The sequence below is a fragment of the Mauremys reevesii genome, linkage group 2 (assembly GCF_016161935.1).
Source record: "Mauremys reevesii isolate NIE-2019 linkage group 2, ASM1616193v1, whole genome shotgun sequence".
NCBI lineage: Eukaryota > Metazoa > Chordata > Testudines > Geoemydidae > Mauremys > Mauremys reevesii.
In genome coordinates this window covers 237271411-237284392 of record NC_052624.1, presented here as the reverse complement: position 1 = coordinate 237284392, position 12982 = coordinate 237271411, and the positions used below count along the sequence as shown (strand labels likewise).

Here is a 12982-nt window from a genome sequence, read left to right as displayed (position 1 = left end):
CTCCAGGTAAAGATGGACTGACAATCAAAATGATAAGAGCTGGAGGCCAAGACCTCTGGGAAACCCTTGCTCAGAGGTTTGGCTGGTACTTGGAAATGCAAAAGATACCATCTAGCTGGAAGGAGTCCAACACCATTCTGCTGTACAGGAAGAGCAATTGTGCAGATCTAAAGAACTATCGTCCAATATGCCTGCTCTCACATATCTACAAGCTGTTCACCTTATTACCATTCTTATCATTTTGAGGTTATATCCCCCTACTGTTTGAAATCCTTGCTTTTATGAAAAGAATTTATCTCATCAGCTTTATTGATGTTGAAAATTTGAAAGTCTACTTTTCTGCCCCTACCTTTCCACCAACAACAAAAGCCATCTTTATCAAAGGCTCAATCTTTCTATCTCATAGGAGATCCAAAAGAAATAACCGTTCCTGAGATCACTGATGACCACCAATGGGTGTGGCTCCCCATGCAGAGAGAACGAGGAGTACTTGTAGCACCTTAGAGACTAACACATTTATTTGAGCATAAGCTTTCATGGGCTAAAACCCACTTTATCGGTTGCATTCAGTGAAAAATACAGTAGGAAGATATATATACACAGAGAACATGAAAAAATGGGTGTTGCCATACCAACTGTAATGAGAGTAATCAATTAAGGTGGGCTATTATCAGCAGGAGAAAAAAAACTTGATGGCCCAGTTTCCAACAGTTGACAAGAAGGTATGAGTAATGGGCCATCCTGATTATCACTACAAAAGTTTTTTTTCTTTGGTTGAGAGTTCTGCTCTGGCATAATAGTGTGGTTTTGCAGAGCTGTAGTGTAGTAGCTAATTGAGATTGCAACTAACGAGTGTGCAGCTGCTGCGGAAATATACGGTAAGATGGGGTCAATTCTCAGTCCTTCACTGAGCTACATCCAGCCCTTGTTCTTGGTTGTTATGTTTTCACTCAGACAGAGAAATGTCAATGACCATTTTCTAATCGTTCTAGCTCATCATCATGTTTCCTCATCTTGAACTCTGTTTGCCAGGTTATAAATTAACCCTGCATATCCTATTTTGAAATTATGATGGCATAATGTAATCCATTAAAAAAAACCCATTGTTTTGAATACCAAAGAAAAACTTCACAATATACGAATGGCATTAGACTGAACCGTATCTCAAGGGCTCCCGCAATGAACAAAATAATTTGATTTATAGTATCTTGTGTAGCAGAAGTTGTGTTGATTCAGGTAGTTGGGGGGGGGCGGAACCCATCTCCTCTTTTCTCATGTGTTATTCTTGACAGTTTCTATTCAGCTCAAAAGTCATTTTGGATTCAGTTTTATTATTCTTGAGCCCAAGGCAGTCCAAAAAAATTAATAACGTTTCACATAGAGAAAATTAACTCTAATTATAATCCCTTTGTAGGAAGTGTTTTGTGCTATTCCATTTAGATTTACCTTGCTTGTTTGACATTATTAGAGCTGGGCAGAATTTTTCAGACAAAACCTTTTTTTACTGAAAAATGCATGTTTTGGTTGACTGGAACATTTTACGACTTCATGTCAAATTCACTGAATGGTTTATGTAAAAAATTAAACAAAATATATATTTCAAAAAAGGTAAAACATTTTGTTTTGACATTTTAAAAATGAAATATTTTGACTTTTTGATTCAAAATGACTTTCATTTAAAACTTTACTTCAATTTTGTTTTAAAAAACTTTAAAAGTAATTTAAAACTTCAAACAAATTGAAATGTTTCATTTTAAATCAAACAAAATGTTTCATTCAAGCAGAAACAAAATATTTTTTACTTTTTCAGTTTGCTGAAAAATTATAATTTTGGGTTGGCCTGAAACAATTCTTTTTATTCATTTTCAGTTCAGCCCTTAAACCAAAAAAACGGCTATGCACACAGCTCTAGTTGTTTAACAGATGGTCACATGTAGGCAGCTGACACTGAGAACTGGGAAGAGAGGAGACACCATATAAATAATTTTTTTTTCTTGCTAACTTTGCAGAATGTTTAGTTGTGTTTGAAAATGCACTTACTAAAATCATCATTAACAATTATAGATGGAGAAGGGGCTGCTTTGCTACAAGTACTGAGATTATGCTACTTTCATCTATGTGAAGATTGTTGATATTTGATCATTTCTGTTAATATTTGACAGGTTTTTTCTATGTTACTATCAGGAGCTTACTGAAGATGTATTTTTGTTAGTCTTCCTGTTCTTGGAACAGTTTTTTATAGAATCATACAAATGTAGGTCTGGAAGGGACCTCGAGAGGTCATCTAGTCCAGCCCCCTGCATTGTAGCAGGACCAAGTAAACCCAGACCATCCCTGACAGTTGTTTGTTCAATCTGTTCTTAAAAACCTCCTATGATTGGGGATTCCATAACCTCCCTTGGAAGCCTAGTCCAGATTTCAACTACCTGTATGGTTAGAAAGTTTTACCTAATGTCTAATCTAAATTTCCCTTGCTGCAGATTAGGCCCATTACTTCTTGTCCTACCTTCAGTGGACATGGAGAACAATTGATCAGTCCTCTGTATAATAGCACTTAACATATTTGAAGACTGTTATCAGGTCCTCCCTCAGTCTTTTCTCAAAATTAAACATGCACCATTTTTTAACCTTTCCTCCTGGGTCAGGTTTTCTAAAAGCTGAGCATGTTTAGTCGTTAGTTTTGTAAACTATATTTGAAGATCTCTTTTGCCAGACCTGTAATTGTCAGTCTATCTTCAAAGTCCATAACAATTTCTAAAGACATTTTTCTCTTTGCAGAAAGAGAAGGTGCTTTCACCACAGATGCCAGCATTCTCCAAGGATTAATCCCTTCATCCTTAAGTTGAACCAGCTCCTATTAATATCATGGGACCTGACGGTGGTTTCCTAAGCAGTGGACAACTTCATGTCATTGTGTGGGGAAGTTTGGCAGCTGTGACAACACTCTTATTCCTTACTTTCCTTATCTTTCTGTGCTCCAGCTGTGACAGGTAAGACTCAGTGCATTAGGAGGCAATAAAGATAAGAAGCAGGAAAGGTGACAGAGGGAGTCCTGTTGCATTTTTTGTTAAGGTATAAATAAAGGAAAATCCTACTGTCATCATAATATGTTCTCTTCAGTTCTAGGGTAAATATTTTGATGCCTTGAGTATAGCATGGATTGAAGTCATTTAATTTACAACCAAGTAGCAAGAATGGCTGAAATTACAAAAATATCCTAAAAATGGGTCACAAACCAAAGTAGTTTATTAGCCAGTTTTCTTCACATGAAATTGCAAGCCCAATAGCAAGGATTGTTAATGAATCTGTGAATTCGGGGGTCAGATCCTATGACTAGGGAATTGCTAATATAATAGCTATTTTTAAGAAAGGGAAAAAAGTGACTCAGGAAACTACATGCCTGTTAGTTTGACCTCAATTGTATGCAAGGTCTTGGAACAAATTTTGAGAGAGAAAATAGTTAAGGACATAGAGGTAAAGAGTAATTGGGATAAAATACAACAGGTAGATCATGCAAGATCAACCTGATCTCTTTCTTTGAGAAGATAACTGATGTTTTGTACAAAGGAAATGCAGTGTATCTAATCTACCTGGATTTCAGCAAGGCATTTGATACAGTTCTACATGGGAAATTATAGTTGAATTGGAGAAGATGGGGATTAATATGAGAATTGAAAGGTGGATAAGGAGCTAGTTAAAGGGAAGACTACAGTGGCTCAGACTGAAAGGTGAACTGTCAGGCTGGAGGGAGGTTACTAGTGGAGTTCCTAAGGGATTGGGTCTTGGTACAAATCTAATTCAACATTTTCAGTAATGACCTTTGCACAAAAAGTGGAAGTGTGCTAATAAAATTTGTGGATGACACAAAGTTGGGAGGTATTGCCAATACGAGCGAGGACAGGAAGATCTGGATGACCTTTTAAACTGGAGTAATTTAATAGTGCAAAGTCATGTATTTAGGGACAACAACAAGAATTTTTGCTGTAAGCTGGGGACGCTTGGGGCTTGGTCCTGCTTTGAGCAGGGAGTTGGACTAGATGATCTCCTGAGGTCCCTTCCAACCCCGATATTCTATGATGCATCAGTTGGACGCAACAGAGGAGAAAGATCTAGGTGTATTGGTTGTTCGGAGGATGACTGTGAGCCACTAATGTGATGCAGATGTGAAAAAGACTAATACAATCCTACACACATCAGGCGAGGTATTTCCACTAGAGACAGGGAAGTGTTAGTACCATTATACAAGGCACTGGTGAGACCTCATCTGGAATACTGTGTGTAATTCTGGTCTCCCATGTTTAAGAAAGATGAATTCAAACTGAAACAGGTGCAGAGAAGGGCTGTTAAGGTGATCAGAGGAATGGAAAACCTACCTTATGAGAGGAGATTAAAGGAGCTTGGCTTGTTTAGCCTAACCAAATGCAGGCTGAGGGGAGATATGATTGCTGTCTATAAATACATAAGAGGGAAAATATCAGGGAGGGAAAGGGATTATTTAAATTAAGTGCCAGTGTGGAGACAAGAACAAATAGATATAAACTGGCCATCAACAAGTTCAGGCTTGAAATTTGATGAAGGCTTCTAACTAAGTCAGTTGATTAATCGCAGTTAACTCATGTGATTAACTCAAAAAAAGTAATCACGATTTAAAAAATTAATCATGATTAATCGCAGTTTTAATCGCACTGTTAAACAATAGAATACCAATTGAAATGTATTAAATATATTTCTACATTTTCATATATATTATTATTTTTATTCTAAATATTTCCACTGTAAAAATTATAAACAAAAGAAATAGTATTTTTCAGTTCACCTCATACAATACTGCAGTGCAATCTCTTTGTAGTGAAAGTGCAACTTACAAATGTAGATTTTTTTGTTACATAACTGCACTCAAAAACAAAACAATGTAAAACTTCAGAGCCTACAAGTTCACTCAGTCCTACTTCTTGTTCAGCCAATCGCTAAGACAGACAAGTTAGTTTACATTTACAGGAGATAATGCTGCCCTCTTCTTACTTACAATGTCACCGGAAAGTGAGAACAGGCATTTGCATGGCACTTTTGTAGCTGACATTACAAGGGCCAGATATGCTAAACATTCAGTTTGCCCCTTCATGCTTTGGCCACCATTCCAGAGGACATGCTTCCATGCTGATGATGCTCATTAAAAAATAAGTGTTAATGAAATTTGTGATTGAACTCCTGGGGGGAGAATTGTATAATTCATGTTATAGCAGTCTCGGATGATGACTCAGCACATATTGTTCATTTTAAGAACACTTTCACTGCAGATTTGACAAAACACAAAGAAGGTACCAAAGAAGGTGAGATTTCTAAAGATAGCTATAGTACTTGACCCAAGGTTTAAGAATCTGAAGTGCCTTCCAAAATCTGAGAGGCATGAGGTGTGGAGCATGCTCTCAGAAAACCAGGGAGAAGGGCGTGATCACTAACCTGCCCAGGTTTTCAGGCAGAGCAGAGAACCTTGGAGAGAAGCAGGAGATGAATGTTCCCCGACACTGTTATCTGGTGAGTTGAACTGGGCAGAAGCATATGGGAGACAGTAGAAGCAGTAAGCAAAGTATTACATTGATATACCTACAAGTTTCACCTTTTTCTCATCCGTCTTTCAAGACCTAGGGGCTCCCCCTGAAGTTAAGAAGAAAGATCAAAACTTCAGATTTCACTAGCAAGCATGGTACTAAGCAAAGCTTTGATTTGCCACTCTACCCTTTGTTATTAGAGAGCCTCATTCCACCAAGACCAACAGCTTCTCTGAATATAAATACTTTGGTTTTCAAAGTAGAATTTCAAGCCCTTTCCAAAACATGTAAAATCAGCCCCACTGATGAAGTGATGATGACTTTCATTGGCTTTAATGGGTCGTGCAGCTAAGTGAGGTGCATTGTATTGCTTTAAAATTTTACTCTTTAAAATCCAGAGGACTTTTCTGAAAAAAATTATAACAATGGTGGGTTAAGTTTTGAGCAGAAAAACTTTTATCTAAATTTTGTTTTATTTACACTAGTGTAAATCCAGAGTAATTCTATAAATGTCAATGGATTTCATCTGGATTTTACATCATTTTAAATGAGAGCAGAAACATGTCCATACTATTTACAGCTGAAAATAGCGCAATGGTTGCCTGAGCTGTGCAACCTGCATCTGACCCAGAATGGATGTCTAATAAGTTGATTGAGGTTGACCTCTTTATATGAAAAATAAAGAGTACATTTTTTTTTAAATTTCAAAAATTATACATTAAAATTATGAAAATCACAAAAATTACAAAAATCATGCATCATTTTTTCTTTACTGCTGTAAAGAATGTGGAAATGCTCAACAAGGAATATTGATGTGTACCCCAAAATGTGTCTTATGTTGTGGTCTATGGAAATGTCAGGAGAAGCAGACAGTTTCAGCACACTCCTCTCAGACCAGTGATTGCAAGTCATTAAGGCTAAATAGGTTATTTTCTTAGGTGACCTGCCTGAACCACTGGAAGAAACCAGTCTGAGGCAAAAGGAAGACTTCACATCTGGCTTCTGTAAAAAGGCTACTTAGCAATATGGTAATTGGGGGCCAGAATCCCAGAAATGCATATGAAGGGTGGGGTACAGCAGCATAATTATAACCAGCAAATTACAACCTTTCCATAGACACCTTACTTGATCTCCTTTGTACAAGATTTGGTGCAACTATAGGACCTTGGTTGTAACAGTGATTTATACGGTCCCAGTTCACGTCAATAATGTCACAGAGCCTAACTTCCCTGAAAGGGAAGAACAGACTGAGGCACTCTCTGGAAGACAAGTTGGGACCAGGTTGGGCCCAAGAGCTCCTTGGCTTTCTAAAAAGCATGTGTAAATTGGTTCTGCTCTTAAAAGGGATACGCATCTAATCTCATTCTTTGCTACAAGATCTCATGAGCATTCCCACATTTGTCACAACTGCCTCTATACAGATATGAGTTAAAAATCCTCTTGTTCTTAATCAAAGTTCTGATTAATGAATATTGCTCTATATTGTATCTAATAATGCTGAGACAATGCCAGAAACAGGAAGCACCAGAAAGCTTTTATGAGAATCAATCTGTTGGATATTTCTAACACGTTATGCAAATTCATTGTTAGAAGTTATCTAGTGATGTTCTGCACTAATTCAGCATGTTGCTAGTCTGCATGCAGTATCGTTTATTACAAGTTACTTTGTGTGGCGGGTTGTTTACAAATTATATACAATTCCTTCATAGCATACTTTTTGAAAATTGTTGATGAAATATTTGATGACTTAAAAAAGTGTAAAATCTGGCGTGCTTAAAATGCTTTGTCAAAAAAGCTTTGAGGGAACGAAGTATTTGTAAACATGAATCACATTCTGCATGGGAAGAACGTTGGTATGGATTTAATTGATATAATTACTTGTTTCACAATTAAGTAGAAGTTTAGAGATATAGACAGATTTCTGTTGTGGAAAATGCCATATGTCTCCGAGTATTTGGAGTAGGCGACGTCATCAGTCTCCCACCTCACCTCCCTGTGCTTCCCCTCCCCACGCAGTCTTTACTCCCCTTTTCCTCCAGATTAGAAGTTTCTATCTGTCAGCCTCATAGCTGTGTTTCAGATTAAGTGATCTTTTTCAGAAAGGAATGTTGGGGACATAATTAATCCCTTCTAAGAATCTGTAGATGATAAAGCATATCTGAAACACATTCATTGTATAATGAAGTACATGCCACATGGTGCTACAAATTACATTGTAAGTGTTATGCTTCTGAGAGTGCCCACTCTTTACCCACTTGTAGGTATTTTTTTAAGGAATCATAAACTGTGCTGTTAGTAGGACTTATGTGGCCCATAGGACCTTTAAAAAGCCTCTTTTAATTCCTCAGGCTGTAGTGTTCCTTAAAAGGTGTTACCCTGGCCATTTAAGGAGACAGCTTCATAGATTACAGAATCTGTCACAGAAAATACTTATGTGAGAATTTCAACAAGTGACAAAAAGAAGGGTTAAATTGATATTTTAATGTGGTAGTTCACAAACTTTTCCATTCTGCGAATGGATGTTAGAACAGGAAAACGTATTGATGAGACTATCTGAACCTGTTTGCTGCCCTTCTCTAGATAGTGGCAACTCCCAGGTTAATAATCCATGTTTTAGTCTGAAGAATAAAAGTGCAGCAATATGGTCAATAGTGACCATCAGCACTTTCATTTTACTAGGGGCCTACTGGATGTTCTCAGCATAATTTTACATTTTTTAATTTTTTTTAATTAATTTTTTATTTTATTTTTAATTTAAGGGAAAAGAGGCCAAAACATCAGAATGGGGACCATGAAAATCTGATGAATGTGGTAAATATTATTTATTTATTTACAGCCTGTGTCTTTCTAGTGGTTTGTAATGAGCCCTTTGCCCAAGCCTGGGCATGCAAAATAAAATATTGCTGGTGAAAAGACAGAAATAGACCTATGGGTTTAGGGGAGTTAATGGGAGGATTTGTTTGAGGTGGGTACAGTTGATTCCTCTTAATAGCAATCCTGATATCAGCAACTTCCAGTTAATGGCAACATATTTCTGGGAACTAATCCCATCCCATTAACATCAGCGTTGATGGGATTCAGATATTAGCAATGGCATGCCACTTATTAGCAACTTTTGTTGGAAGAAAAGCACCACCTGCAGTCCCAGAAGGAAGCAGCGGGACATGCCGAGCACCCTCTGCAGGCAGGTTTGTGAGGCTACAGCCAGGGAAGGAAGTGCTGGGTTGTGTCTTCTCCGGCTGCAGCCCCACGAACCTGCTTGCGGCTGGTGCTCGACATATCCCAGTACTTCCTTCTGGGGCCTGCAGCCCAGGGAACCATACAGGAAGTAAGAGCTGGGAAGGGATGCTGTGAGCAGAGGCAGTAGTGGAGTGAGGTACTGCAGCCCAGCAAATCAGCCTGCACACAGGGACCACACAGGAGGCAGAGCAGTAGCAGAGAAAGGGGCTTCAGCCCGGATGCCGCAGCAGCATGGTATCATTCTCTGGGCTGCACCTTGCTGAGGGACTGCATGCAGGGAAAGAAGCACTGGGATGTGGTGAGCCCCAGCCCCCAGAGAGTTCAGTGGAAGGCTTGGGTGAACAAGGATCAGGCAGCATCTGCGATATCAGGCAGTGTTCTGAGGCTTTAGCATGTCCAGCATAGTAAAGGGCAAGGTGACGTCCCAACATTTAATGCTTACCTTTTAATTTTTATTGCATGGACTTAAACCAGATGTAATTCAACTTATGTAGTTATGACATAAATAACAATGATGAACATAAATTGGTCAGAAAACAGGTGTGTGTAGTGGTCGCCATTAAAAAGTCAACCTTTAATCAAAATTATCACACAGGGATATCAAAGAAACTGCAGTCATTTTGTATTCTAATATTGTGGTAGATAAGATACCTCTGTGTGGTAACTAGGTAAATGTTGACTTTTCACTGTGCGAGTTTCTGATTTCATTTACACAGACTAGCTCCATTGAGTGCGGTGGACTTGCTCCTGATTTGCACATGATAGCTTAGAGTACAGTTGTATCCTGTATATGGCAAAGTACAATAGTATAACTTGTGGGAATTTGTCCATCTGAGTGTGCAAAATAAGTGTAATTTACACACTGTGTTATACCAATATAATAAAAACCAGCAGGATCTTATTAAGAGGGATAAGGCAAAGATGCCACATTTATTGTAAATACCATAACAAAACAAAAAACAATGTTTTTCTACTTGTTTCTATTACTACTTATTCCTTATATATATATACACACACACACACACACACACACACACACACACACACACACACACACACACACACACACACACACACACACACACACATATTCATTCACACAATCATTCATTCAGGTTCTGTATAGATGTTATAGTTACCAGCCTAGATGTTGCTCATGCCAAGTTACTGGCCAGGTATCTTGGTCATGAGGATGGAGCCGAGTCTGTGTCAGATGCAGCTGATGCTCCTGGAGGTTGGTATCAGAACCATAGACTCAAAGTCCTCAGTCTTTAGAGTCCAGTTTTATAGGAATTTATTCCTATGTCAGTTCATGAGAGTTGCTTCATTTTGCTGTTGCTAAATCAATCAGCAGATGGCTGGCTCCATGTTAATAGGTGTTTTGTTTTTCCTTCCTTTGAGGTGTGGTGGGTGGATTCCAGTTTGCCCTCCAGGGGTCATCTGGTTGATCCCACTTGACACCTTCTTCAGCCGACACTGAATTCTTCAGGCTGGTGACTCCCTAACCATTCAGTCACATACATTCTCTATCTTAATCACATCTATTTCACTGTCTCTTTACTTTTTGGGGTGTTACCAATTTATGTGAGACTCCCTGTCTTTTAACAAGCAAAGATAAAGTGAGATGAAAACTTACAGAGGGTGGGGGTCTCTATCTATTCACTATAACAGCTACTGTTTTGGCTTACTTAGAGTTAATTAATGTTTAACAAGTTTTATACAAAGTATTTCTTTGAGCTTAACAAGTTTTATACCAAGTATCTCTTTGAGCAGGCTTTACACAGACACAGCTGGTGGCTTGCAGGTTAGAGGCTAAATGCTGGGAATCACAAATTTACTTCTAACATAAATCTTAAGTTATAAAGTATCAATTAACAATAAATTATTTCTAACAATAAATCATTTTTCATATAAACCATGTTCATTTTTCATATAAACCATGCTCAATATAAACCTTCTTTAATATCCCTACAACTGGCCACACAGTAGCATAAGTAGCCAAGAAGAATGGCAGCTTGGTGGGCTGTTTTCTCTACACCTTCTTGTTAGTGGCTTTTGCTGCTACCCTAACCCCATGACTTCCACTTTTTCCTCACTCGATCTGTAAATTACACTTGCTTTGCACACCCACTAACATCTATTTTTTGACCAATTTATACTACAGAACATTACCAGTGAGTCTGGACTCGAGATTTCCATGGGAGTTATATCTGCTTTACTCTTGGCTGAACTTCACAGTATAATTAGATGCAGTTAGTGATTTAATATAACATATGCACAAATACTTTAATATATAGGGCCTGATTCTAACTTACACCAGTTTTAGACCTGATACAGAGCAGTGTGAGATCAGAATCAAATCCATAGTATGTGTATGCAGTAGCAGTGTGTGTATCTGTATAAACACATGTGTGTCCAGTTTCAAATTAACTGCACTACATTCACAGTATTATTTTGCAATATAGTTTATCTCTTGCTCTACTTAAATGCTAGGTGACCCTTCAGATTTTGTTTTCCAGCCTTCAGATAAGGAGATGTTCAGCCATTCCATCACAAGTCTGGCTATAGATCCTCTTGTCAGCAGTGACCAGAATGGGGGACTGAGTAATGGGGATGGTAAGTACTTTGAAAAGGAAAGGGAAAGAAATACCATACTCTTTAATTAGTTTCTTTTGTATAGCATCCTTTACATCTGCTTCACTTTGTGCAGTCTCTTGGCCCCATCCTGCAAATATCCACGTGCTTAACTTTATGCATGTGAGTAATGCCATTGACTTTAATAGAACTAGTCACATGAGTAAAGCTAAGCACATGTGTAAACGTTTGCAAAATCAGCACCTTCAGGTGTAAACTCTTCAGGGCAGGAAGTAGCCCTTCTTTTAGATTTCAGCAGCACAAAGGCACATTTTGGGGAGGATGGGAAAAGAAAGTATAAATAATAACAATGTACAAAGCTGTCCTGTTACCAGAGTCTTCTGAACATTTGGAAAAAACAAAACAACTTTCTTGTTCACTTGAAAATATTTTTATATTTGAGAAAACTGAAACATGAATAAGCTCTTCCTTAATTCCTCTTGCTTTGCTGAACACTCAGAATGATTCACACTCATGTAACACCAGAAAATACTGTACTCAGCTGAAACTAAAAATAAACATGCTCTCAATACAGAGCTCCCAGGAGCCAACTGTTTTTTCCTCTCTGGGTTAGACGCTGACACACTGGGCTGCATTCCCTAGTTTACAGCTAAATCCCTAATCTCACTGTGAGGCTGTAAACTAATCTGTTACACCTTTAGCCCTCAAAAAACAATTAACAAAAGGCATTTTGAAACCTAACCTTTCTTATGGCTGATCCCCATTCCCTCATACTGGTTGGTGTTTCACATTTAGGTGTATTTACCTCACAGAGTGACTCAATACACTGAGGAGGCACAGCAAAGCCAGGAGGGGAGTATTTACAAAAGCTTCCATTGGAAAGTGCATGCAACTGACAGAACCAGCTACTAAAAGGAATACTGTCTAATTCAGTTTTTTAAACTATCACAAACTTCACAGTTGGTATAAATTGCCCTTTAAATAGCATGGACAGATTTGTTTTAATTTGTTCTGTCTTTCATGGCTCTGTCTGCTGCCCCGCTGGTGTTTGTGTGGATCTTTTCAGCAAGGGAGCATGGTCAGGCCTAAGAGCAGCACTGCTTAATGTACTCAGTTTTGTCCCTCTTTCCTCCCTCTGCTTCCACTCTGTGTGCACACTTGCTACCTAGCCAGCCTCTTCACTTTCAATAGCCTTGGCAACAGCAGCATAGAGATGAGCTTTCAAAGTTCCAAACTACCCCACCCCATTCTCCAGTCCTTGCCTGGTTCCTGGGCTGCCCAGGAGCTGCATCCTGGGAGTGAAAAACACCTTACCAGATTCCCATTGGCCCCTGGGTTGAAGGAGAAGATGGTTCCGCTCCTGCCCTTTACCCAATTCCTGTTGTTCCCTGGCTTTGTTCAGGGATCCCAGGAGGGAAAAGAGTCTTCCTGACACCATCATTCCCAGCCTGAAACTCAGAAACATACTCAGTTATGTTGCTGTGTTACAGGTAAACATCCTCTTGTTGGGCTGGGGCAAAAGTGTATGCCCAGAGCAGGGTGTGAAAGCGGTCATCATCCTTGTGCACGGCAAAGTAGAGCTGACAACCAGCAAAATC

At 38.7% G+C, this 12982-nt stretch overlaps 1 protein-coding gene across 11 annotated transcripts in view; it reads left to right on the top strand.

Annotated features, from left to right (window-relative positions):
- The window catches only part of PAG1 (phosphoprotein membrane anchor with glycosphingolipid microdomains 1), a 153419-nt gene that overhangs the window by 131118 nt on the left and 9319 nt on the right, over nt 1-12982 (top strand). For 8 of the 11 annotated variants that reach the window (XM_039524618.1, XM_039524616.1, XM_039524622.1 and 5 more), the window contains 3 exons: nt 2779-2990; nt 8309-8360; nt 11309-11405. In XM_039524618.1, coding sequence (XP_039380552.1) covers nt 2866-2990; nt 8309-8360; nt 11309-11405 — 274 coding nt within the window. In that variant the 5' untranslated portion in view covers nt 2779-2865. Of the gene's footprint in view, nt 1-2778; nt 2991-6554; nt 6578-8308; nt 8361-11282; nt 11406-12982 lie in introns of those variants that run through there. The other 3 variants (XM_039524626.1, XM_039524624.1, XM_039524625.1) reach the window with 3 other exon arrangements.